The 27875-nt window shown below is 40.2% G+C and overlaps 3 protein-coding genes across 5 annotated transcripts; 1 reads left to right on the forward strand and 2 right to left on the reverse strand.

Annotated features, from left to right (window-relative positions):
* Positions 1-803: 803 nt before the first annotated feature.
* On the reverse strand, positions 804-1528 carry LOC4345571 (transcription factor IBH1-like). Its single transcript, XM_015794503.3, has one exon. The coding sequence runs from the start codon at positions 1320-1322 to the stop codon at positions 1068-1070; it is 255 nt and encodes an 84-aa protein (XP_015649989.1). The 5' UTR covers positions 1323-1528; the 3' UTR covers positions 804-1067.
* Positions 1529-13335: 11807 nt separating this feature from the next.
* Positions 13336-16120, forward strand: LOC4345572 (uncharacterized). 2 transcript variants are annotated; one of them, XM_015794508.3, is made up of 4 exons: positions 13336-13803; positions 14322-14522; positions 15175-15269; positions 15351-16120. In XM_015794508.3, the coding sequence occupies exons 1-4, from the start codon at positions 13383-13385 to the stop codon at positions 15459-15461; spliced, it is 828 nt and encodes a 275-aa protein (XP_015649994.1). In that variant the 5' UTR covers positions 13336-13382; the 3' UTR covers positions 15462-16120. The 2 variants fall into 2 exon arrangements, with proteins under 2 accessions (XP_015649994.1, XP_015649992.1); XM_015794506.3 differs by having other exon boundaries at positions 15355-16120.
* Positions 16121-16925: 805 nt separating this feature from the next.
* LOC4345573 (probable alpha,alpha-trehalose-phosphate synthase [UDP-forming] 10) lies at positions 16926-22587 on the reverse strand. Of its 2 annotated transcripts, XM_066303589.1 has the most exons (5): positions 22390-22587; positions 21634-21746; positions 18058-20132; positions 17659-17932; positions 16926-17569 (listed from the first exon to the last, which is right to left on the reverse strand). In XM_066303589.1, the coding sequence occupies exons 3-5, from the start codon at positions 20037-20039 to the stop codon at positions 17237-17239; spliced, it is 2589 nt and encodes an 862-aa protein (XP_066159686.1). In that variant the 5' UTR covers positions 20040-20132; positions 21634-21746; positions 22390-22587; the 3' UTR covers positions 16926-17236. The 2 variants fall into 2 exon arrangements, with proteins under 2 accessions (XP_066159686.1, XP_015649990.1); XM_015794504.3 differs by lacking the exon at positions 21634-21746.
* Positions 22588-27875: the final 5288 nt, after the last annotated feature.

A 27875-nucleotide genomic window follows, 5' to 3' on the forward strand; every position in this document is an offset into this window, starting at 1 on the left:
CACGCGTACACGCCCAAGGGTATGCATTAGTCCAAGGAAAACCAATGGATTTGTTTTTGGTTTTGTTATTCCCTAGCTAGTTGGCACAAAATTTTCTTGCTTGCTCATAGTTTCTGTAGAATACACAATGCATATAATACATTTGCATTGCAAGCCGCAGTACATATTTACTATATATATATACATGGGGCCTACAATTATTGATTTATAATCTTTATGTATTGCTAGACTAATATATATTTGTAACCGTTCACCATAACACTTTTTTTATGAAGTTAGAAATACTTCTTCTGGACTTAATCAATAGACTTTCAGACAATAACAAAAAAAAAAGCCAAAACGTTTGTTTGACACGATAAATAAAACTGACCGGACGTAGTACAATTGTTTCAATGAAGAAAAATGTATATATGAAGTAATTCACTCCAATTATGAAGAGACACTAGCATTTTAGCTTATCTCAAAAGCAAAGATTATCTTTTCTTAAATCTTGCATACCTCTTATACATCCATAAGAACAAAAGTTCATATCATGGACTCCATCCATAATTAAGAAACGACAAAATTATTGGTTTTTTTTTACTTCATCAAATTCAAAAGATAATACAACACTACAGTTAAATCTATCTTAATTAGTTCTTAGGCCGCTCTTTGCATGCCAGCAGTACAGAACCATGGAAACAAAACAATAAGGGCCTCAATTTCACCCTACAAAATAAGCCGCCAATCGAAGAAACATCGTCGATCGATCAAAGGGGAAAAAGGGATAGATGAAGAACAAAATCAAAACAGAAGAAACAAAATTAGTTAATAGCACATGATGAGGTATATATTATATACTCCATGTAACTAAATAACAGCTTGTAATTAATTAATCGATTATCCGCCAGCCTGCATGAACTCCATCCACTCTACAACAAACAATTCAATAGTGATGTCTTTTATGCTGTCTTGTTCGAAATGAATTCATTCAATTCTTCTTCTATACATAGCTACTGTATATCTCTCATCTCGGTGCAAGCAAGCAATGATCGATCGCGGCGCGCCACCGCGCCCCGGCGGCGGGCTCAGACGCCGGCGGGGAGTGGAAGCTCGTCGTAGAGCGCGGAGAGCGCCCTGAGGAGCTCGACCCTCGCCTTGAGCCGGACGATGTAGTCGGCGGTGCGGACGAGCAGGCTCCTCGCCGGCGCGCCCTCCCCGCCGGGCACCAGCCGCCGGAGCTCCCGCACCTTCCGCCTCAGCGCCACGCCGCTCCTCCGCGCCGCCGCCGGCCTGATCCTCCTCCTCCTCCCGCCGCTCACAGCCAGGCGCCTCATCTCCATCTGTCAACGACGACGACTACGATGGCTAGCTAGGTAGGTAGGCGATGGCGATGAGGTAGGAGAGGCAATGGCGAGCTCGCCGGAATATATAGCGAGAGGGCGGGGAGGAGGTGGTGGCGCGGCGGGGGTGGCATGTGAAGCTGGAGGCGCTTTTGCTTTTGGGGTTCGGCTCGCGCGAGCGGCGGACGTGGAGGAAAAGCGAGGGAAAGAAACAAGTAAAAAAAAAAAGCGCGGGAGGGGAGAAAAAGAAGGGAAAAAAAAAGCGCGGGAGGGAGTGGTGGGTGGTTAATCGGGTGGGGCCCGGGCGTGGACGCCACGTCTTGTCTGATTGTCTTCCACACGTGTCTGACAGCTGTTCACTCTTGTAATTAACTAAAGCTTCTTTTTTTTTCTTTTTTCCTTTTTTTCTTTTAGTTTTGATGAGAGAGATGATGAGCTTGCGTTATCCGGCGGATCGATGTCGGCCGGCGAAGGCAGTTGGGATCACGTAAGCACCTCCAACTTTCCAACTTTCTGCGGGTGAAAAATTGGAAGCTACTAAATCCGTCCAAAAAAAAGTAAATGTTATGATTGATTGGGATAAGAATATGTATGAAGAAATTAAATAAGATGTGAGCGTACATAATTAATTTAATGAGAAAGCGCTTAAAATGTTGTTGTATTCTTGACAGATTTTGATAGCTAGAAGTTATTATGAGATAAGAGGAGCAGATTATTGACCCCAACTCTTGCTATCCTAAAAACATATACCGTGAAGTGTCTAATCTATGGTGGAGAATTTTATATGATTCCATGGACTAACCATCGTCAACATTAAGATGTCTGTTTTCGATCATCAATTTAGAGGTCTAAAGGAGCCGGTCCTCTTTTTCTAAATTATCAGAATTATTTATGGCAATGCTTTTAGGAGTAGTATGATTTTTAGGAAAATTTTATGTCAACATTTGCGTACACCGCTCTTCTAAACTACTCTTTCCGTCCAAATATCAGCATATAAAGGAGCACAAAGCCAAGGAGCACAATAACTTGTCCAAATAACTTTGTCGGCTACAATAACAAGGAGCACAAAGCTCCCTCGTAATGCATTTAATCCGCACGGAAGCGTGTAGCGTGCGTGGGCGGAGACGGACGGGGAAGGGGGTGGGCACAGTGTGGATAAAACATGGCGCGCATGGACTGCTTTATGCATTAGGAAAACGGTGACGCATTAATATGAGCATCTGCAACGAAGAAACACCAACATTGTACACAAGAAAAATATATGCTCCCTTCGTTATATGATGATCAATCCTATATTATTTTTTCCCTTTTTGCTTATATGGCTATCAATCTTAGATGGAGAGACGTACTAATGTACTGTATATGGTTTATAATAAGTCCCTGTAAACAAATCCACATTATACATCATGCTTCATTTGCATTAATTTCATCGGAAAAGAAAGGTTCACGATGCCAATAATTATTGAGTACCACCATGATGAAGTGAAGATATTGCCATTTTGATGCTGATCTATGAACGAATTCCATGGTTCCACCAATTGCTTCTTCAGATCACGAAGATAGCTACTCTTAACTTGCATCTTGACCATTTAGGGAACAGTTCGGTTGGCTTTTTACCCAACTAGGAAAGTAGCCCGCGCATTCGTGTGGGCATGCATGCATCATAGGTTGTGATTCAAACACTGTAAGGACAAAATATAAATTGGAGGATATTTCCGGAATCGGAAAGGAAGCCGCACATATGCACGGACATCTTATTTATTATTCAATAAAAAGAATACTAAAATAAATCATATGTCAGTATATACATATACAATGTAAGCCTGTAACGGGATGTAGATTATCCTAAATAAAAAAAGAAATATATTTGCCTTAAAATAGATGGTAGATTACTAAATGTGATAAGAATGTCTCTCAGATTTAAATAAAAATCCTTTGTCTCGGTCATATATAAACTCGTATTTTGTCACTACTACTTATTATCATTGTTTTGAAAGTTAGGTGCACTTTTAATAAAGGAAATTGTATTTGTACCATTAAAATAAATGATACATTATTAATACGCTAAAAATATCATCTACACTGCATAACTCGGTGTTCATAACTTATTTTCACATCTATATATAAATAGTCTAAAAATACAATATCTACCAGATAATACGATAACACTGTTAAAAATATTCATGAATGTTTTTCTAACGGATGAAGTTGACTGTAATTGCCAACCACGTAATGCCTTGAAACATGGGACTCGCATCGATGTAGTCGTACCCCTAAAGACCATCTTAGAGTACAACTTTAACACTTACTCTGTCCTTCTTAAATTGATCATCATATATGTTTATGCACCAAGATCAAGGATAATTTAAATCACATTAATCAAGATACCATGCACACATTCTCCCATAATACATGCATCGATTAAAACACCATGCCAATTACACCTCAGCATGCACACATTCTCCCATGCTGTATTAATTATATTCTGATGAAATCCATGTACATACGGTTATATGATGATCAATTTAATAAATTTTAAATTCCATTATATGATGATCAATTTAGGAATAAGGGAGTAATTCACTATTGGCACACTCACAAATGATTGCATTGGTAAGTATGTCATTTTAGTTACATTGGCTACGATGGCCTTTCAAAACATCACCTAACTCAACCATGTACATGCCCCTGCAATATTTACAATGGTATAGCAAGTACTACACCCAACATTGAAGGACACAGAGGTACAGAAATGAGGAGGTGACGAAAACAATGTTATTTTTAAGTTTTGAGTCGATTTGTGGTAAAAAAAAAGACAATTATGCATGTTTGCCAATCCTACTTGGCAAAGAAAATACATGCATGGATAATTATAATTCTCATGATGAATTAAGGGGTTGTATTGTACCAAAATAACTATCTAAATCTTATTTATTGATTGATTTATTCACATCTATCTGTCATGTATGATTCTCTCTCCTCAAATAGCAATCAAAAATTTTTGAAAAATTTCAGATACTTAAAATCTCAATGTCACCCAAAATAAACCTCAAATGATCCATTTAAAAACCAAAGCTAAATTATGTAGTTTTATTATCGCAAAACCATTGTCTAAAGGTTAATTTAATTTTTCTCATCTATCTATTATTTGTGCTTCTCACTCGTCAAATAAGAATAAAAAAGTTTTGAACAATTCAGAATCTCAATCCTTCCAAAATTAAATAAACCTAAACAAATGTACTTAAAAACACAATGCTAGGTTTTGTCAGACGGTTGCTTTGACATTTTCTCTATCAGAGATTAAGTTTAATGTGCATATCTGTGTAGTGTTATTTTTAACAAAATTATAGTTTAAAGGTTGTTGACAGCACATCAGTGTGATTTCTCACGATTAGTATTTATTTCCGATTCTATGCACGTGTGCATGTTTTCTTTTATTTATTTGGCTTTATATTTTTTTTCTTTATTGTATATGGTGTAGGTATTTAAGTTTTGTTTCTTCAGGACGGAGACAATCGTATGATGTACGCACGTTATGTTTTTTTTTGGAAAGAGATTAGCAATGGGATTTTTAATAGATCTAATCCAATGTTTAAAATAATGGCTCCACCAATTTAAGTGAAGATTAAAGGGTCGGATGCTTTTTTTCTCTGAATTTCTAGGATTTATCTAATTTATTATAGTGCGGCGTGACAACGTAACACAATTTGTAGGACGTTTAATTTACTTTTATTATATAATAGATTTCTAATATTTCTCTAATTTATTAGAGAGACACGTAGCAACGTAAGAGTGTTCGTAGTAAGTTTAATGTACTTTTAGCATATATATAGTTGATAGATATATAATAGGTAAATTTATAAGATGATTTAAAGAACATTGATTGGATATTTATTATAGATCTTAATTTATGTAAATATATTTATATTTGTGAAGTAAATAATTTTTTTCTTTATATTGTAGAAAATCATATTTTAAAGACCGTAACATTTGGAAAGCTTTATTGTTTTATTTTCAGTATATATATATATATGGAAGAACAGCAGAAACGTTTTGTATCGTATATAATAAACTTTATGGCTGAACAGTACCGCTTGTATGTTATAAAAATATGAGAAAGTTATTATTTTTTAATAATAGATCTAATCTAACGGTGTAAAATAACGGGTCCACCAATTAAGTGAAAATCGACGGTAAGATTAGATAGTGCTATGTGGCGACTTAGGAGCGTTTGTAGGAGTGCCACGTGGCGGCTTAGGAGCGTTCGTAGGAGGTTTAATGGACTTTTAGTATATAATAGATAGATAGATAGATTCACACTGGTGGAGAAACCATCTTTGGTCGGTCGACCAGATTTCACAATAGTCCCGGTTGTATTAAAAACCGGGCCTAAAAACATCTTTAGTCCCGGTTTAAAAGCTCCAGGGGTACTTTCCAATCTTTAGTACCGATTGGTGTTACCAACCGGGACTAAAGATCTATCTGTAGTCCCGGTTGATAACTAAAGATAGTCCCGGATTCGTAGTCCCGGTTGGAAAATCGGGACTATATAGGGGTTACGAACCGGGAGTAAAAACTACTTCTCCACCAGTGTCACTGTGGATGGATGGAGTTTCAATAAGATTGTGCTTAATTACTAATGTGGAATTTGATCTCGTTAACAATATAATATTTCTATTTTTTTCTATAAGCTCGATAAAGTTAATTTGACGATTAATAAAGGATAACGTACCTTAATTATATTCTGAAACAGAGGGAAGCTGCTTTTAAATTAACCATATACATATTGACCAATTGTACTATATCATCCTCCAGTAATCTTAATCTTGATTATCTGCCAACAAAGCCAACAAGGCAACAAAAGGATAACGAGTGGCTAGCGCGCGGCTGTAGGAAACTAGGAGTCTATTATAAAGTCATCTTAACTTGTAGAATTGTAGCAAGACTTCAGTGTGGGAGGATTTTCAGGGAAGAAAAAAAATTAAAGAGGAGAGTTAGTTTCAAGATAATTAATATTGGAACTAACTTTTTACACCAACAATGTATAGTAATGGGAAAATAAAATCATGTACAACATTTATTCAAAACAAAATCATATAGGATGATTACCTGATCACAAGTTTTTGAAGTACCACTGAAAGTTTAGACAATTAAGCGCTAGCCTGTTTTTTTTTTTTTGGTTTAATTTCCTTTTGTAAATGAAAGCCCTATTGTTTTCTTGACCAGAGGACAAGGCATTAAAGGCACAAAAGAGCACTATCTTTTCCATCATCTGTGGGCATGTGAATGTTGATGTTACTTGGCTAATGGTCCAATTAAGCATGGAGCTGGCCGAAGAGAATAACGCTCAGGAAAGCAATGGTCAAGTCACACGTAGCTCTCATGCCAGTTCTTGGCATACCGATCGAATTCATGCGTGTAGCTAGTCTCACATGCGCATGGATTGCGACATCAATCCAAAGCTTTGTTGGCCTTCATCGTGCAAAGGACAGAGATGCTTTGGTCACCCATTTTGTGTTGTCCAGCTGACTCCAGAGAGGAACACAGAGCATGCGTGCAAATGTTTTAGTTTGTACTACTACTCAAAATGCTTCATGAGGATGCAAATTAAAGCTTGCACGCGACCCTCTGTTGTATTATACTTGGTGCCAAGTTATCATTGTATCTATATATGTGTGTTAAATTAATATATGATTCGGTTTTGCTATATATTTCTCAACAAATTTTCTTCATTTGTCAGATGTAAATACAGTAATAATTATAGCGTATTTATATTGTAACTTTTATGTACCTTCTATGTAACTTACACATAATTTTAAACCGTTAGAATTACTTTAAGATTCATGCAAGTTGGGAAGAAAAATCTCATAGCGTGCACATGAGTGAGGAGTTTTGGTCTTGTGACCTCTGCTTCGATAGTGTGTTACACTGAGATTTTTAAAAGTTATATACAAATTGTAATGTAGTTATATGCAAGTAACGTAATTAATTTATGATTATATTATATTTATATCTGTCAAATTTTTAGGAGAAAATTTATCGATAAATATGTATCTATTCTCTAATGATTACCTACTCTTTCCTACTACCTCAGTTCTTTTTACTTATTAATTTAAACATCGACACGGTCTCCAATACACATGTTTTATCATTACTTTCTTAACTTTATATTTATAAAAGGCATTGAAAATATAACTACATGGAAGTGCTTTTCATTGCAAATGTGTCGATATTATTTTCTCATATCAAATCTTAATATATATTTTTTTATCAATTACTCATTTAATGTTTTGAGATTATATTTGACTACATGCATTTCGGGACAGTATGTTCCAAAATATAAGTTGTTTTAAACCTGTATATGACAAAAAAAAGTCAAATATTTGTGTTTCTTAATTTATATTATATGAAAAAAATGAATAATTTATTTGTCAAGGATAAACCCAAAAAAGATTAAAAAGTGGCTGAAACTTTCAAAAAGATCTAATATTAAGAAAAAGACTCAAGAAGATTAAAATGGCTAGTATATAAGATTTAACGGAGAGGATATAATTGTATAGAAGGATCCATGGCCATAATAAATAAAACATAAAATAGTAATACATTTTCCCAATATACACGGGATACGATAATATAAGCCGTAGCAAATCTAACTAATTAATTATGACTATCACAGTCCAAATGATTAAAGCGGCAACCGAATGCACGAACAAAAAGTGCATACGTACACATCCAATGACTATGCCACGCCACTCATGCGGCACCCTCTATGTTCGTTGCTAACCACATCTCTCTGGCGTCCAGCTGAACCATATACACGACAGCTGTGATCATCTAATCAGATAACATATGTACTTGCTGACTACTAACGGACGATTGAATACGAGTTTGCGAGCATGAATAGGATTACGCCAAGGAAAAGGAAGTTGTAACACATCCGTGGGTCTACCACAGCTAGCTTAAGCTTAGCTATGCATGTACGAGTAGGACGTGGGCCGGCGGTTGGCCTTTTGCAACCCTACCACCGCTGGAGCTCACCAAGGAAAATTAACCGGGGGGGACCATGGGGTTTTCCGTTGCGGGGAGACGTGTCGCGCGAGGCAGGCAGCTAGCGGCGGTGGATGGCTGGATAGCCTGGATGCAGGTGGTGGGGGCGTGGGAAGCCTGGACTGGAAGGCCGTTGCGGTTGGGCGGGGGGAACGGGACGGATGAGGAGGGGCTTTGCACATGCCGGCACATGGTGGACTTGGCCTTGCCGAACGGCTGCCTGCTAGTGCCAGACTGATCGTCTACCGTAACGTACGCTTGTGTAATGGCGGCCGCCTGGCACCTCGCCTGCTGCAGCTACCTGCTGCTGGTCCAACACTCAGGCCAAGGTTTTCAATATCCCGATTCGTATAATAGTATTTTACGCTACTACGATCATACCAAGCTTAAACGATACTGATTCCATCTAGTATCTTAATTTTTATAGTATCTCGATCCTACTATTTAGTACTACACGATCCTATGAAATCTTAGGTGGTATCCCGATTCTACGATCCCTACGATATTATAAAATATTATTTAAAATAATATGGTTTGAAAATAATGTAAATAAATAGGCTCAAGTTTATATAAAAATCAGTTAAATATATCAAAACCAACATGGTTTCTCTTGATAAATGTCTCTATTTGCATGTCATATGTTATTACTACATTTTTTTAATATAGGATGGCTATATATAATTAATATAAATATTAACTAAACTAAAAAAAAGAAAATCTCATAGTATCCTGATCCTACGATACAATACTACTTTGAGCAAAACAATACTACCTAGGATCCCGATCCTGACAACCTTGCTCCATGGTTGAAGAGGCTTTAATTTTAAAGCTTATAATTGTTCTATTTTTTCCCTCTAAAATAATTGTCTTGTTTTATGAAAATACTTTAAAAGCGAAGACGTCCTCTTCCTCCCTCCCGAACCATCGCACTTTCTCCATGCAAAAAAAAAAAAGACGACCATACCTTAAAAGAACCATCTATCCAGAAACCGGTGTTACCATCTAAAAATGAACTAAAAAAGATAGAAAAATTAAACCCATGAAACCGTCAATTTTTCTTCAGATCTTGTTGCAACGCACTGGCCTAACACTAGTATATGAAAACTCGAAGTTGTAGAATATATACTTCATTTTCCTTAAGAAACAGTATTTTTCATTCAGTCATCTTCAATGGTGCTTGTTGCGTACCCCCCTCTTTCCTTAGCTTGAAGCTAGTAGAGGAAAAAAGTTCACCTTAATTTCCTATCATGGAATTTGGAGAAATTTAGTCACGTAGTCCTGGCCATTTTAAAAATTGGATATGAAAGGAAGAAACTCAAATATGGATGTTTATTAAGAGGTGATGCGGTTGGAACCAGGATCGACTAGGCCACCAACTTGTAGTGCGGCATAAGACTACGGGTTTTTCTCAGTCCTAGTAATTTGATCACAATATACTAAATGTCTAGGGTATCGTCTTCAATCTCTAGACTTAGAGGACTAAGAGATGCATAAAGAGAGGAGAGAAAAGAAGCGAGATGGTGAACTTACTGGCGGTGGTGACTTCCTTAGCGAGTCTCAGCGCCGACGATGCCCAAACTCTAACAGAATTCCTTCCAATTAGGGTTTTAAGGTGGGAAATAATGGGAGAAGGTAGGGGTGGTGAAGAGGGGTGAAGGTAGGATTTGCATAACCATAAGGCTAGCATATAACTTATCGGTGGCTTCACGAATGATCTCTATGCCTCCTTAGTCTTTCTAATCCTAAGGTATTTTTCCTTCATTTATTTTGCGGTAGCTTAGGCATCAGAAAAAGGCCTCCTTTTCAGTCCGGGAGATCATTTCACTTCTATCGATTAGCTTCTACCTATGTGTATGTGTGTGGTCAGTGTCATGTCACAGTGATCAACAACAAAAACAAAAAATGAGAAAATGGATTAAGATTCGTCTCAACCGGTCGGTTGCTTGCCCTCTATGGAGTTGTAATTAACATCTAGCCTAAATTTCGTCTGATTAACCCGAGTTATATGAGCTATTGGCTCATCACAGTTCATCCACTTTGCCTACTTAATATGCATAATTGAATCGTACAACATAGAGTTAAACACAAAGTTTTCTCTAGTTCTACATTAGCATACAAATCTAGTAGTCATATGTAACTTCTTAAAAAAATCCAATTTAATGAACCACATCGGTACATCACACTTTTTCGACCGGCTGCATGATGGTAGTTCAAACATATCGATGATTGGGGCCATTGGTCTGAATTCTGAACCGTAAAGCCTGTAAGGTTTAACGACTGTAGTGATATATAGCAAAGAGAGCTAGCGTGCACTCTCAAACCAAAGGTCGTATATATCCAGAGGATAAAATCATGAAAGGCCTATATGAACCAATGAGTCACTAGTGTGTTCCTTCTAGCTAGCTAGCAACATCCATGCACTTTAGGCCCCGTTTAGTTCTCAACAAGTTTTTTCAAAAACATCACATTGAATTTTTGAACACATGTATGGAGCATTAAATGTAGAATAAAAGAAAAACTAATTGCACAGTTAGGGAGGAAATCATGAGACGAATCTTTTGAGCCTAATTAGTCCATATTTAGCTATAAGTGCTACAGTAACCCACATGTGCTAATGGTGGATTAATTAAGCTCAAAAGATTCGTCTCGCGGTTTCCAGGCGCGTTATGAAATTAGTTTTTTCATTCGTGTCCAAAAACCCCTTCCGACATCTGGTCAAACGTCCGATGTGACACTCAAAAATTTTCATTTCGCGAACTAAACATGTATGCTTGCCTACTAGCTAGAGATAGAAACAACTACACAGACATGCTTGCTCATTTTGTTAATTCCCAAAGGGGCTATCAATGGGGGCATGGGGGTGCCAGGCCCACTCCGCCCCCCGTGATAAGGGCAGCTTTTAGACGAATGTTCAGGATGGTGAAAGATCAGTGATAGACGGTCTAGAGCCACTGTTGGCACCGAAGCTGCGGGGATAGAGGAAGAGGGTAAGCGAAGTTAGCAACCGAATAAACAAAAACCATGTGGTTATGAGGCATACAAAATTTGAGCACCTTAGCCGCATCAATTAAGCCTTAGGTATAAGGTCCAACATCCATCCATGATGAAGGAGCTCCCGAACAAATTCTAAAGATGTGACCGATTTTTTAAGGGAAAAAAACATTTAACTGGTGAAGCGCAAGAAAAGAAAACGGGAGAACTTCTATGGCGAACTGCCGAAATCGTTGGAAATCTAGTCACAGTTAGGGTTTACCAAACCGTTTAGGATAGAGTTACCATCACCCCACGGTTTGATGGTTACCGTGGTAACCGCGTGGTTATCGCGAAAACCATGTGGTTACCGCAAGGTATACTGTGGTTTTATAAAAAGATTACCATACATGATTACCGCATGATAACCGTGCAATAATCGTACAGTTTTTAATAAACCCTCGCATGATTCTTCCCAATTCACTTCGTGCACCCGTTGCGCCCCTGCGTGCACTTGCTGGCCAAAATGGACATTTAGCAACTTTCAAAAAGCGGTTTCGCTGAAATGCCATCTCGAAAACGTGTTTCGCTAAAATGCCAATATGAAGCGCTCTCTCACCGCCACTTTGCCATTTTGGCCATTTTGTGCATTTTCGAAATCATTTTCGCTCCTCCACCGGATGATGAGACGAAATTGCCCCTTCCGGTGTGTCGTGAGCGCGGCGAGTAGGGGACACAACGCCATGGCATCGCGGCGACCCAGGCGGCATGGATCAATGTCACGCCCGGAATTTCTATCCAAAATTCCAAACGCTTAATGATTTAAACAACGCGTTTTTAAATTAGACGATTTTTAGGGCGTGACAATCAAGCGGGGCGGAGCCTGAGCCATCCTGGCTCGCGGATGATGGCCGGCACGCTGGTCGGCGACAGGCGCAAGCACCCGGCTCCGGTGGCGAGGCGGGCAGGCGCTCGTCCCCCCGGTCTCCCGAGAAACGGCATCCGGCGTGGCGAACGAAGGTGGCATGGCATCCGGGGGGCGGAGAAGGGAGTGAAGGAGGATGGAGGCGGTGAAGCGGTGGAGGGCAGCGGCGGCCCTCCCCCTGGTGGCGGTGGAGACCGGGAACCCTGGAGCGGCGCTAGCATAGGAGGGCGCCGAGGGGCAGCCGACAGTAGCCGTCGTCAGCTTCTTCGTTGGCACGCCGCTGTACAGGCACCAGCGCTCGGTGGCAGCCCACTGACGAGGATCGCGCGGATGCTTGTCGTGTCGGCGAGGAAGTGGGGTGTGGAGGTCCCCGTTGACAGATCGCGGCTGCATGAGTCCGGCATCGAGGGCAGCCACAAGCTGGAGCACACCGAGCAGTTCGCGTGCCTTGACAGGGCGGCGGTGGAGACGCCGGAGAACAGTCAGCTTGGAGGCCGTGCGTGTCCCTTCGTTGCGGCGTTGCCATGCCCGCGTCGCCGTCGTTGTCGCCGCCGCCATGCTTTCGCTCGCCACCTCCTCCATTTCGGCCACGCGGACCACCTCGCCGCGCTCGTCCTCTTCCTTCCATGAACTGGATCGATCCCCTTTCAGCCGGTGAGCAAGGGCAATTTGGTCTCAACAAGCCGCATTCCAGCGAAAATGCAATTGACAATGCACAAAATGGCCAAAATGGCAAAGTGACGGTGAGTGTGCGCTTTATATTAGCATTTTAGCGAAACGTGTTTTCGGGATAGTATTCCAGCGAAACCACTTTTTGAAAGTGGCTAGACATCCATTTTCTCATGCTCAACGCAACGCCAGCCCCTCACGTGCCGTCCTCCTCCACGGGCCTCCCGGCCTCCTCGCCGCACACGTAGCCCGCACTTGGGTTGGGCCGTGCCGCCGCGCCCGCGGGGTTTCCGCCCCCGCGAACGGATCGCAAGTCAAGAGTCCAGCAAGCCTCGCTGGCAAGCAGCATCGCGCCGTACGCCCCCTCCCTCACTTTCCCCAACTCCCTCTCCAGTCTCCACTGTCACACTCCACCCTCTTGCCTCCCCGCGTCGGCGACCACCACCACCATGGCCGCCGCCTCTCCTCCTCCGCTCGCGCTCCTCACCCTCACCCTCTCCCTCACCCTCTCCCTCGCCTCCGCCGGCCTCGTCCTGGACGACGGCTACACCGTCACCACCGCCGCCGACCTCAACCACCCGGGCGCCCCCGCCGCGCCCCACCCCTACGCGCTCCTCCCGCGCCCGCGCGCCGGGGACCTCGTCCTGCTCGACTCCGCGGCCTCCGCGCTCTACACCCTCGCCCTCCCGCTCTCCGGGGGCGCCGCCGCGCGGACCCTCGCGGGCGGTGGTGGCGGCCCCGCCGGGTTCGCCGACGGGGAGCCCCGCGACGCCGCCTTCGACCGCCCCCGCAGCCTCGCCGTCGACCACGCGGATAACGTCTACGTCGCCGACCGCATGAACGGCGCCGTCCGAAAGATCGCGCCCTCCGGTGAGAGACCGCTGCTCTCTTTTGCCTCCGATCCATCCATCGATCGATCGGATAGTGATGAAGGTTTAGGGTTTATGCCATGCGACGAGCCAAATGGAGAAAGTGGATAATGTATTGATCATGGACTACGTATAGGGAACCGATTGGTGATACGGCGCATTAATTTTCGGTGGTTAGAATGTTGTGCGCCTCTCGCTTTCGAGGGCAGCTAAGGTCGATCTGTTTCGAAAACTTACATGATCCATATCTTGGACCTTGACTAGGATTTAATCTTGGACCTCCTATTCCTTTCACATCAGGATAAATTGGCTTGACTAGGATTTAGTTCAGGCTGATTTTGACATTCGCATTTGATATCTTTGTAATATATATAGGTGTATGTAGTTCAATGTACTGTAATTAGCAACAGCATTATCACTCTGCACACCTTGTCTGTAAATGATTACTAAATCTCTTTGGCTCTGTGTAAAACCTACAATGTATCCATTGATTCCTGAGTTCTTGCTACCTGTTGCTAGGTTTTACTACTACAATTGCTGGAGGGCGCTCAAAAGGGCCTGGTCGCAAGGATGGACCTGCACAGAATGCTACATTCTCTTCAGATTTTGAGCTTGTTTATGTCCCAAAAATGTGTGCTCTGTTAGTTACTGACAGAGGAAATCGTTTGATCAGGCAAATCAATCTAAAACAAGAAGATTGTGCACGTGAGACACAGCCAGGTGAGTGTTTAATGGACCTTGAAGGTGTGTAACCCATAAATAAGCAAGATGGAGTGGACTACTGTTAACCATAATCTAATTTCTTTCAATATATATCTGCAGTTAGTTGCCAATTTTTATCAATTCAAACTTGTAGGCTGAAGGTTCTGAATAGCAAAGTGAGGAGTATTATATTATTCTTGTTTTTGGGCTCATATTTGGTTGCGTCATGTTGAAGTCTATTTATTGTTAGCAATATCTTTTAGTGTGAGATTGTTGCTGTGATGTCTCTGGGTCTCTCAACACTTTGCAAAGGTTCAGTTCAGAAAATATATAATAAATGTCCTTTGTTATAAAAAATGTTACAATTCATTTTTTTATCAACACGGTCATGTTTCACCCAATTTGAGGATAAGTGGATTAATGTATACCTATGTTTCCTCTTCTTATTTGTTTTACTTTGTTTTGTTGATTCTAATGACGCTCTTCTGCAGGATGCATTGTTCACATGATTATACATTGTTATTTAAAGTGAACTAATAAGTATTGTATATTGTGTTGCATAATTGTAGTGAACAATTCAAGTTTCAGTAAAATGAGTCTGCAGAATATGTGTTCCGTACCTGCACAGTTGCAAGATGGTATCTGTATATTGATGTTCTTTTCTTGACAGGCTTGGGAACAACTTCGGTGTCAATTATTGCAGTGCTATGTGCACTGCTTGGTTCAGTTATTGGGTTCTCCATTCGGCATTTCTACCCTGCTCATGTGAGTGGCTCTGCTTTCTACTATATTTCTCCCAAAACAAAATCAAACTGTAATTAAGACAGTGTAAACCAAAACATGTAGGCAGGAAGTCTCCATCAACCGCTTTTTCAGGAGGATGCAGATGCAGTACAAGACAATCCAGAGGACGGCCGCTCTGATCAGCTTCTCCGACATCAGAAGCGTAGCTGCTAACTCCACGTTTCACGCCCTCCTGCTGAAGCTAGTTAGAGTTTGTGTTGGCTATCTAAGTGTTGTGTTCCCTAGCGTTAGGTTAGAGAAACGAGCCCCTGTTAAGCCTTGTCCTTCTCTTCTTGATTTAGACTACCCTGTTGTTACTAGTACTGGTCCTGACAACAAGGCAGATGAATCTACTGAGCTAGTGGGGAATTTCATCGGCTTCGATGGAGATACCAGTTCAGAGGAGGATAATGTGCCTGCATCTTATGGCAAGGTGCCTGCTGGTGAATTGGTGGCGCTTCTAGATGGTCCAGAACTCAGCAATAAGATAGATGACATGATCGAGGCCAACTTATCGGGCTTTTCAGGTCAAGAGAATAATCATTGCTCAGCTGTCAAATGTTCTGGTATAAGCAGGAGGAGGAGGTTGCATGGAGAGAGTAATGTTCTCTAAGCTTGATTGCCTGTATGCACGCATTTGCTTGGGGTATTGTCTCCATGTTGCTATCTGCTGTAGTAGCGCCTAACTAAAAAACCTATCGTGTCAGTATATTCTGCTCTATCGAATGTAAGTACAATAACTAGAACTGATATGTGCTCGTCTTAAGTGGTGATGTCATGTATAAGTGTGATCAGGGTATGGTAAGCTCATGTAATGATTGTTACTGCTGCTATTCTCGTGTCAAAGCTTTGTCATGCCTGTTAACGTATGGAATTTATATACTCTACAGCATCACTTGAACTTGGGTATGTTTGGTTTGATACTTACCAAATTAATTTTTGGTAACTTCAATAGTAGCAAATGCATGTTTGGTTTGTTATCAAATTTTACCCACGATAGTTCAAATTGAATACTACCCAATTTAGTAGTGCCAAAATTTGTCAAGGCTTTGGCACTACCAAGATTTTGGTAGGGCAAAAATTGGCTCCACCCTTTAGTATATGGCCACGGAATGGTTATTAAAACATGAGGCTAGGGTCTGCACTGCCATACGCTCAGAACATTTTGACAAGCCAAAACAAGGTTTATTATTTTTTGCAGTTTGGTTTGAATTTGTTTGTCGTTTGTTCTTTATTTATTTATCAGTCACCTAAAGTTGCAAAAATACATAAAACCAGTAGAAAAGTAGGCGCTTGTTTAGCTGTGTTGCTTGCTGTTTTCATAATATAGTTAGCAATGGGCAAGCTGGAAGATATTTTTGAGAATGAAGGCCAACCTGAACAAATGAGACTTTTTACCGGTCATCAGAACACAATACAGTAAGGCTGTGCGACTCGACCTCACGAATTGATACTGTTCAAACAATGCCCTCAGGCCTTTCCAACCTTCAGAAGTCAGACCAAGCGCTAAGTCTAGAAAAGTAGCATGAGCAAATACAGGTTTTTTTTTTTTTGAGCAAATAAGAGTTAGAAGGTTTCCATGATGGCATAGTGCAACTTTCTCCAAGATATAATTTCCTAAAGCCCAACACAATCATCAATGTGAAGCAGGAGATTGGATTCAGTCATTCAGGTAAACACTGGCAACTGGTAATAACTGGCAAGTGAAACAAGTCGATGGCTATTCAAAGCCAGGGGGCTTTTCTTTCACAGTGCAGTTCTCCAGCAAGAACCTCATCAACTATCAAAATTGCCTACATATGAGTATACATCACCTAAACTAAAAATGCAGAGCTTCCGCTTGCACTCCTGTAGTTGTCCTAATGGTGGTGATGATTCATGCTTTTGGCCAAATCTAGATGAAGACATTGGAATGTACACAAGTTTGGATGTTACAAAGATTAGGTGGTTCACTCCACATAATCCATCACATCCCTGAAGGTCACACGTCCATGGCTGACGGCCTCCCGGTGCGACGAAATGCCAGCTACATTCTTGAGCAATCTTACTACTTCACCAGCATCGTCGACATAGTACTTTGCCTTGCTGGGTTTCTGACCAACTGAACAGGCAAAGACTTCTGGAACTGCAGGGAATGCGGAGCTGGAGGTCATGCTGTCGATGCTTTTGAACATGTCCTCATCAGATCGATCGTTACCGATGCACACTACGAAATCAGGCGTCTTCCCGTTGTTCATCAATCTGTGAATTACCTTGTCCACAACAAGACCCTTGCTAACTCCCTGCACAAGTAATGTATTTCAGTTAGTGCGAGCTGGACATAATGAGTTGAAAGTGACAAAATGTTGTAATAAATTCAAGCGGTATAAACCTGTGGTTTGACTTCAACAATGTAATGACCACACTTCACAACAACAGGTTCATTTGATAGCACCCTTTCAAGATGACCCAGTAGTTCCTTTGCTTGGCAGGAACCGAAGTCATGGTCTGCATCCAAATAATGCCATACTAGAGCACTTTCCTTTGGCTCTATGGAGGACCCATCAGTTGTTTCGGTGTAAACTTGCATGACCGGTTCAGCGATGTGCTTCCACTCAAAATCATGGTTTGGATAGCTTGATTCCCATTCAGCTGCTTTGTTCCATCTGAGAAAACATAAACAGTTCATCATACTCCTGAATAATTGAACTGTACAATTGCATAATAGTGTGGAGAAAATGCAAATAAAAACAGATTTAAGATGAAAAAAAAAGGTACTCAAAATGTTTACCTGACAAAATAGCCATGTTCTGCTGCAATACCAAGCTTCTGACATGGAGCAAACCACTCATCAAGCAAACTACGCGCTCTTCCACTGACTATGAATACATCATTCTTCGGGTCATCACACAAGCTGTTGAGAATAGTAATAAGTTCATCGCTTGGAGCTTTATTGATTGATGACTGGGGTACAAGAGTGCCATCATAGTCAAGAAATATTGCCCTTCTGGTAGCCTTGTTGTAAGAAGAAGCAAAGTGTTCCAAAGAGAGCTTTCTAAAGCCAGGAGAAAGAGCAATAACTCTGAAGTTCAGACCAAAACCAATAGCCCAGCACCTTCGGCTGTAGTGATCTTTGCATGCCCTTTCCAGATCTTGAGCAAAGCTATGAGCCCAGTAAGCAACACTATGAGATCTAACATAACGGTAGTGCTTTTCATGCCGTAGCCTTTTCTCGGATTCAGTCAAGTCTGTTGCATGGTGTAAGGCATCAGCCACATCGTCAACACTCCAAGGATTTACCCTGAAAGCACCACTAAGAGATGGTGAGCAACCAACAAACTCAGACACAATTAGTGTGCTTGTGTGATGGCAATTTGTGTCACTGCCTCTGGCATTATCTATCTCCTCATTTCCCTGCCGGCAAACAGTGTACTCATATGGTACCAAGTTCATACCATCCCTCAGAGCATTTACAATACAACAATCAGATGCAGCATAGAATGCAATCTTTTCATAAAATGGTATGCGATGATCAATAAGGACAACAGGCTTGTAATCTACAGAGCCATACTTAAGGTTGATTCTTTCAGCTACAGAGACAGATTCTGTTATTGCTTCCTCCACGTCTTTCCCTGTGCTTCTTGCTGGATTGACAATCTGTACAAGGACAACCTTCCCTCTGAGTTTCGGGTTCCTATCTAGAAGTAGCTCCAACCCAAGCAGTTTTAGACTGATTCCTTTGAAGATGTCCATGTCATCTACACCTAACATGAGCATCTTGCCTTTATACCTTTGTTCAATTTCTTGAACCTTCTTTACTGTAGCAGGCAACTTTAGGATGGACTCAAGACGGCCAACATGGACACCCACTGAGAGGATCTTCAGGCTCACTGTTCTTCCAAAGTAATCTATTCCAATGTAACCGCGCTTTGATTCATAATGCAGACCCAATAATCTGCTGCAACAAGAAAGGAAGTGGCGGGCATAGTCAAATGTTTGGAAACCAATAAGATCAGCATTAAGCAATGACTTCAGGATCTCATCCCTTACAGGCAGTGACCTGTAGATTTCTGAGGAGGGAAATGGACTGTGGAGAAAAAATCCTAGCTTTATTCGGTGTAACCTCTTCCTCAGAAATGTTGGGAGAAGCATGAGGTGATAATCATGAACCCAGACATGATCATCATCCGTATTAATAGCTTCCATAACTTTGTCGGCAAAGAGTTTGTTAGCTCGGACATAGGCTTGAAACAGGGAGCGATCAAAGAGCTCACCTTTGTCAAGACAAATGGGAAGCATATAGTGGAAAAGTGGCCACAATTGCTGTTTACAGAAGCCATGATAGAACTGCTGCTGGAGGTCAGGAGGGAGAAAAGTAGGTATGCATCGGTAATCTCTAAGAAGCTTCTGTGCAACTTGATCCTGCTCACTGGGATCTACCTGAACCTTCAAACTACCCACATAAATGACATCAGTCTCATTTGAAAAACCATCTTTAAGTTGCATGAGCAGTGCATCATCATCCCTTGAGAAGGACCATTGCCCAGCTTCATCTTTTGTACAGTTCAGTGGAAGGAAGTTGGCAACAATTATTTTCCTCTCAACAGAAGATGCTGAACCAACTGAATCGCCATCACTTCTAGTGTCCCAATCAGGATCAGATATAATGCCAGGAGAGGTTACCACACGAGGAAGAGATTTAAAAGGTTGCCGAAAGTCAACTCCATCTCCACAACTCATTTCTAACAGATTTGAATAAGATTTTGAAACCATGGTCCCACAACCTTCTGTGTTGAAACCAAAATAGTGACAAACCAATTCGTTTAAGCCCTTACGTCGAAATAGCAAGCACCACCGTTTGAATTCCTGTGAAATAGAAAAACATATTATGTCAGCTCTTCCTTATAAAAGCTACTATAATATATAATAATATCTCATTTAGTTAAATTAACTAATTTGCATCTAGTGTAATACATTCACCACAAACACAAACAATCCGGGTTATACAACATAAAATATTATTGATGCGTAGCCAACTGACATTGTGCCATTGTAGTTTCATGTTAGTATGTTTTTGCAAACGTAAGAAATATCTTGTTCATGGTTTACTAAACATATTTTTCACATCAGACGCAGTGACTAAAGTCACTGAACTGACTGATTACATACATTCTTGCATTAGAACTCTAAAATAACCAAATATGGATGGACATCAAACGACACGGAACAAGTTTGCTATTGTCAAGAAATGAAAAAAAAAGGCTCCACACACAATAGTACAAGAAGGTCATATGTACTCATTTCATTTGATATCCATTGGCTGAACTCTTGCATTAGCAAGGTACAACTTTTTGGTGCACACAAAAATGTTAGGCACGCACCGCAAGTGCGGCACTTCAAAATATCCTCACTACGGACGCTATCCTACCAACTAAGAGATTTTGACACCAGTCTAGTGGATCCCATCCTTTTGATACAAAAAATAATAGCACGTTTATCTCCAACTTAAGGACCACAATATCCATTGACGAAAACTAATCAAAACATGGACCACGCACCCCCACCACATACAAACATAGAAATAGGAGCTCTAGGACCACCACCACACTCCACCAGAGTGATTCAACCACCCTCCATTCCAGAATTTTTCCCCCATTCTCACCAAGCACAATAGCTTGCAACCCTCATGCCACAGTTGCTTGCAATCATATCCATCCCAATCCAGAGGAGGCTCCAAGTGTCATTATGACAATCAAACCAGTTTAACACGCAAATTACATTATTACAAAGCCTATTATTTGGCAAGAGCTGGCTGGCCTACAGAAGATACTAGTACTAGTTACAGGAGATGGCAAGCAGCCAAGCAAGACTAGTGAAAACTGGATCCACCACCACCACCTATCCAACTCATCCAAGCTGCCAAAACCCCAGTGGCAGCATTGTGTTAAATCCAACTAGGGGCAGTATGAATCCGTGCAGTACGTATAGAAAAACATTCTGCTTTGCATGAAGTATCAAAAAATTACAACATGGCTACTGCACAAAATCACTAATATAACATTGTTCATTTCAATAATGAAATGGGACAGCGCTGCTCTCTTTCTCTAAATAAATAAATACTACTAATCACTATTTGGCATGGACATCACACATCAGGTTGGATCAAACCCTATAAAAAAGAGGGTTTTCTAATCAAAACCAAACAGATCAGTTTTGCCTCCCTAGCACGTCATAAAAAAAATAGATTTTGACGGATAAGAATTGACGGACAAAAATAGATCAGTTTGCCATCTCTCCTAATGTCTAGAGGCTAGGAATGCAGAGTAAACAATACAAATGTGTGCAACTGGTAAAAATATGCTCGTACTTGACAGGAATATGCCTGGACAAGATTTGAATCCAACTGGTGGTTGATTTCTTGGTTGAACGGCGATGTTTGAAAACAAACAAAAGTTGGTAGAGCGTATAAACACTCGCATCCTAAAGTAACACACGTTAGATTTCTCACTGAGGATAAGTACAAATAGCAATGGAACAGCAGAAAACTGTGGCTTTTCTCTATCGCTGTCAATCCACGGACACACACAAAAAAGAAAGAACAAATCGGCCGCAATGTTTATATGGAAATGCGGCAAATTACGAACCAGAACATACTCGAAAAGCAAGTTCTGAAAATAGAATGACAGGTGGATTATGGATAGGATAAGCCCTGCTAAAGATAGTACTACTCCAAAAGCAGCATTAATTTCTTTTTGCAAATAAATAAATAAAATAAAATCCCCCTTTTTACATCAAACTTCTTCTGAAATACTAACTGAAAACAAATCAAATTCCCTTCAAAGCTCAAAGCACTGAAGAACCCAACTGAAGAGATCGCCGAAACTTCACATCTCTAAAGGAAAAGGGAAAAAAAAAAGATCGCCGCCTAAACGCAAGCAACACCAAGAAACGAAACGCCCCCCCATAATCCCTCCCAAGATCGAGCCTTTCCAGCCCAAGAACAAACAGCATTCATTCGATTCGAAGGTAAACGAACCCATCAAGAAACGGAGGCGCAGAAGAACAGAGCAAAGAAAAGAAAAGAACAGAAAAGAAAAATAAAAAAACGGCGCCCCTCACTCACCCACAGATCAAAAGCGGGAGCCGACGCTCCTCGCTTTCTACGGAATTTCTCCCTCTGGAGCTCCTCGCTTCGCCTGTTTCCTCCTCCTTTTCGCGGATGTAACGCGGCAAACCAAAGCCGAGAGAGAGAGAGAGAGAGAGAGAGAGAGAGTGAGAGAGAGATGGAGACGGCGGCCAAGAACGCGAGAGATTGATTAGTGAAGGGAAGGGGAATTACTGGTGTGAGGTGCTATTTTAGGCACCATCTTTTTTAATTATTATTTTTTGAGGTTTTGCACCCAAAGATGACGATGAGGGAGAAATGGGAACTGCCCCTAGGTTTGCAGTACTGGAGAGAGTGCTATATTTTAACAATATTTTACTATAGTATATTCAAGGAATACAAGTATGGCTGGTCCCATCCGTTTTTCATAACTTTTTCGCTTTTACTACTGCTCTATCTGATTATAGATGAATGTGGTATAGAGATGTACATACACACGTATCATTATACACATATGTTGTGTATACTCACTATCGTGAATCGTGAATGTGCTTTACATCCCACTAAATATATGCTTTACATCCCACTAAATATATGTATATGAACCTTATAAATTTTTGTTGTTGTGTACCTATAGCTGTGAGAAATGGGGGTTCACATCCTCTATCATAATGGCACTACCATTATAAATACTAACATGTGGGACAATATGAGAGTGGAACCCACATACCAGTGGCTGTAATGGTAGTGACATTATGGTAGAGGATCCTCACCCGAGAAATGGGTACTAGAATTTAAGGATGAGGATGTATTCTTTTGAGAGGGTTGAGAACCATTTCTTCTTGACACGTAGAACGTTATATTAGTACATGATTAATTAAATCTTCCTCAATTTTATATTATGAATCGCTTTGATTTTTTTTAATCAAATTTCTTGAAAGTTTGACCAAATTTATAAGAAAAATATAACAATACTTATAACACTAAATTAGTTTCATTAAATCAAACACCATCTCATCGAAGTATTAACCAGTACTAAAGATGTACTTCCTCCGTTTCATAATGTAAGTCATTCTAATATTTCCCACATTCATATAGATGTCAATGAATCTAGATAGATATAGTTTCACAATGTAAGTCATTCTAGTATTTCCCACATTCATATTGATGTCTATCTAGATTCATTAACATCAATATGAATGTGGGAAATATCTATCTAGATTCATTAACATCAGTATGAATGTGGAGAATACTAGAATGACTTACATTGTGAAACGGACGGAGTAAGTGGCAAACCCGTGAAAGCATGAACCCGCTTATTTTGATCCATTTACACTCCTAACTTCCCCCTTTTTTCTGTGCGCACGTTTTTAAAACTGCTAAATGGTGTGTTTTTCTAAAAAAAAAAAGAAAATCTATAGGAAAGTTGTTTTAAAAAATCATATTAATCCATTTTTTAAAGTTAATTTGTGCTTCTCCGTTTTCCGTAATGGAAGGGAAGGTTCCAAACCAGTACAAACGAACACAACCTAACTAGTACCAGTAGTTAGGGGGTGTTTGGGTGAGAGGGACTGAACCCAAACACCCCCTTACACATCTGAGTATCTGACAACGCATGAAGCTTCTCATGATTTTGCCATGTTTTACACCGTGTACTTAAAAACAATTATAACAGCAAATGCATCTTAGAACATGGTTATTATCCTCTGAATACTTGATCGAATCGGCTTAATCAAGCCAAAATACCCAACTAGGAGCTACTCCTACTTCCACTACTCGCTAATACCACTGCATTCTCTTAGGGGATAAGCAAGAGCAGAAAGGGAGATAACCTTAATTAGGTCAAGATCGACTATATTACAACTTTGCTCTCATGCTAATCCATTAATGCGTGTTTAACAAATATCATGGATAGGCAGGACCATTGTTTATCTTATCCTTCATTGGTTATCTAGTTGGACACTATCATTAGAAAAAACAGGGGCAAAGACAGCTTTTTGACCAAAGCCACACTAGAAATCCGGATTTTAGCACGCATATACGACATTGTAATGTAGCCAATTGTACAAATATTACATTGTAGTGTAGATATTGTACACTAAAGATAAATCAAGTTGGATTTGTAGCGTAGCACAGATATGACAAATTTCTCCAATTCGATTATCATTGCAGGGGAAATTTGTGAGTGTCTATATGTCACTCCATTAATTCAATGCATAACAAAACATAAAGTCAAATATATTCTGGGACATTTTTTTTATTGGTTCCTCTTGTTTTTCAAATAATCTCAGCAATTAAATTCCTGTTGTGCCAAGATGGGCACCTCCACCAGAAGATAAATTAAAGAGATCTTTCCCAACCACAATAATCATCCTTATAATTAAGTAACATTGATTGATAAGATTAGGATAAGATCAACTGACAATACACTTTCACACGACATGGTAAAAGATTTTCAGTACTTTTAATTGGTACTAGTATACAATGCTTCAAATCAAAAAGGGTAATATGCATGAGAAATTAAGGTCAAAGATCGTCTGCTTCATTTTTGCAGAGCAATTTAAATTTATCCTAGTTTCTGGCCGAGTTTAGTTCCCAGTTTTTTCTTCAAACTTTCAACTTTTCCATCACATCAAAACTTTCCTACACATGGTGTGTTTAGTGCACACCAAAATTAGAAGTTTGGTTCAAATTGGAACGATGTGACGGAAAAGTTGGAAGTTTGAAGAATTATTTTGAAACTAAACACAGCCACACACAAACTTCCAACTTTTCCGTCACATCGTTCCAATTTCAACCAAACTTTCAATTTTAGCGTGAACTAAACACACCCTCTAAACACACCCTCTGTATATGACCTATTCCTTGTATGCCGTTGAAATTTGACACCTGATTAAACATGACCGACAAAGACTAATGAAATCTTTTTTAATATCACAACAAACACTAATGAAATCTTTTTTCCATCCCTCATCCAAATCCATTAAATTAATGAACTTTGACCGACAGGATTAGGGTAGGATTAATTAAACAAATCCTCCTCCTTCCACATGGTAAAAGACCATGAGATCTCAAAGACCACCACCAGCTTTGATCACCACTGTGCATTAGTGCATGCATGGTTTTGGTATACATGTATATCCATATATATACTCTATATATCAAGCATATCCACATTGCACCCCCCCCACATGATCCAATCCTAATTTAACTAATCCCAACCTTCCATAATCAACCATTACTTTATGGGACACACAAAGAAGACTAACAACACTAATACACTATTAGCACCACTATAATAAAACAAGGACCATGAGAGCCTTTGGTAATATTCCATGAATATATCTCTACTACTTAAAAAATTTAACATGTTTCCGTCGTCCGTCAACATAAAAAAAACAGCGAAAAAAAACTAAAAAATCCGATTCCCTGGCGAAAAAAAAAATCCGATTCCCACCTAAGACGGGAAAAAAAAAGTCCGATACCTGGTGAAAAAAAAACGTAGATTTAAAAAATATATCCGATTCCCACCTAAACGGAAAAAAAAATCTGTTTCCTGGCCAATTAAAAAAAGAAACGTAGATCCAATTCCCACAACAGAAAAAAAGTCCGATTCCTACAAAGCGAAAAACAAAAAAAAATCCGTAAAAATAAAAGAAAATCCAAAAAACATATAGAAAGGTCCGACTCTATAAGAAAGTGGCGAAAAAACCGTTCGTAAAAAAAAGCTGGAGAAAAAAATAAAAAGGGCGAAAAAAAGCACGGCAAAAAAAGTCTAATTTTTATTCGCAGTGTTAGTAGTCCGTATATATCTCTTCTCTATCTCTAATTTAATCTAATCTAACTATTTAAAAAGAGAAATTTCCATCATATATTAACTATATTAAAAAAGAAAAATGCACGAGAAAAAAAAGGGTTTAAAAAATTGAAATGTCAAAAAAAAGTGCAAAAGAAAATGCGCTAGAAAAAAAGGTTTGCGTAGTCCGAAAAAACATGTGAGAAAAAAATATTTCCATCGTCTGTAAAAAAAAGCAAAAAAAAAAGAAAAGCATATGAGGAAAAAACTGTCAGAAAAAAAGCTAAATTGATGGACGCTTGGTCGTATAGGATCCATCGATTTTTTCCATCTCCTACACTGCTTTTGTTTCGTCATCTATTCTCCTGTATTGGAGACCCTGCACATCTATGTAGGCAATTATCAGACAATTTTTATGAAGAATAGCTACTATTCTTGATAACATATTATATGGAAATAATATTAGAAAATAAACATATTTTAATTGTTATTTAGAGAATAGTGCACAGTGACTCTATTTTGTGTAGACTTGACCATGCGAGGCAGTCTAGGATTTGATTGGTTGCAAGAATGAGATTAAAAGAATATTGTAGATTATATGCATGTTGTCATATGAATAATCCAATTATTTTAGGTAAAGCAAACATCGGTAAGGTAGCCATCATTGAGGTTGGGCCATTACATTTAAGATGTTCCAATTTTCTGATTTTCTGTTTGTCATCGACATAGTTATACATGTAAAACGTATATTATCATTAGGTTTTTCACCCGTTGCAACGCACGGGCATGTTTGCTAGTCCTCTATGAACTTCAGAATCACATAAACCACATTACCAAAAACCTCCAGTGGCAAATCCTGTAATTACAGCGGTAACCCGGTGTCAGATGGGTAAACCGGGAGTGGATAACGTTTAGTTAAAGCCGGGGGCCCCACGGTAAAGCCTTGCCAGCTCAAGACACACCCCGTCCACGCCGACGCCGTACACCACTGCCAATGACAAGTGGGACCCCAGAGAGGGGTGGCCCACGTGTCATAGGGTGGGCGCGTCTCGCATAGGGGGGTTTGACTCGTTACAGCTGGAACACGCCCGGAGCTAGCTAGACACTGTCCGCCCTGTCGCGTCTTTTCGAGGCGATGGTTTATTACTGCGGATAATTACAGGTTGGAATTTTATTTTTACTTAATGTATTTTCTTTGCTTAGGTAAAGGTGCATTAGTGTACTAAACCTTACTAGTTAATTAAGGGCTAATCGTGATTAGTTTAGGGGTTTACTACGAGTATGCGCCGCGACGACTCGAAGGGCGTGACGTTGCGACTGCGCGCCGCTGCCCGACCACGCGACGTCTGAGCTGGCATCGCTGCACTCGACCAACCGGATAAGGCCAGACTTTCACAGATAGCCCCCTCGACATTGTAGTTATTTACCGTTTAGTCCCTTTTATGGGATGAAATATCTCTTCTTAACTGTCCTCGTGAGTTAATAATTCCTGTATTAAGAAAAACCTTTGTCTCTCAATTACTCCCTCCGTAAAAAAAAAAGAATAACCTAGTACTAGAACGTGAGACATCTTAATACAGTATATCTAGATTTGTTATAATAGGATGTGTCATATATTAGTACGATGTTGGTTTTCTTTTTCTTTTTTTTTAAGAGGGAGTAGACCTTATAGATCAGTACAATGTGGCTCTTAAGTAATCTCCCAAGG

Source organism: Oryza sativa, chromosome 8 (assembly GCF_034140825.1).
Source record: "Oryza sativa Japonica Group chromosome 8, ASM3414082v1".
Taxonomy (NCBI): domain Eukaryota; kingdom Viridiplantae; phylum Streptophyta; class Magnoliopsida; order Poales; family Poaceae; genus Oryza; species Oryza sativa.

Bases quoted from the DNA above. Each gene is read 5' to 3' on its own strand.
- LOC4345571 (XM_015794503.3), bottom strand. From the start codon at position 1,322: ATGGAGATGAGGCGCCTGGCTGTGAGCGGCGGGAGGAGGAGGAGGATC.
- LOC4345573 (XM_015794504.3), bottom strand. From the start codon at position 20,039: ATGGTTTCAAAATCTTATTCAAATCTGTTAGAAATGAGTTGTGGAGAT. The intron at 17,933-18,057 runs GTAAACATTTTG...ATGTTTTCTCAG, and splicing joins GAACATGGCTATTTTGTCAG to ATGGAACAAAGCAGCTGAAT. The intron at 17,570-17,658 runs GTTTATACCGCT...TTACTTGTGCAG, and splicing joins TTGTTGAAGTCAAACCACAG to GGAGTTAGCAAGGGTCTTGT.
- LOC4345572 (XM_015794506.3), top strand. From the start codon at position 13,383: ATGGCCGCCGCCTCTCCTCCTCCGCTCGCGCTCCTCACCCTCACCCTC. The intron at 13,804-14,321 runs GTGAGAGACCGC...ACCTGTTGCTAG, and splicing joins CCGAAAGATCGCGCCCTCCG to GTTTTACTACTACAATTGCT. The intron at 15,270-15,354 runs GTGAGTGGCTCT...ACATGTAGGCAG, and splicing joins GGCATTTCTACCCTGCTCAT to GAAGTCTCCATCAACCGCTT.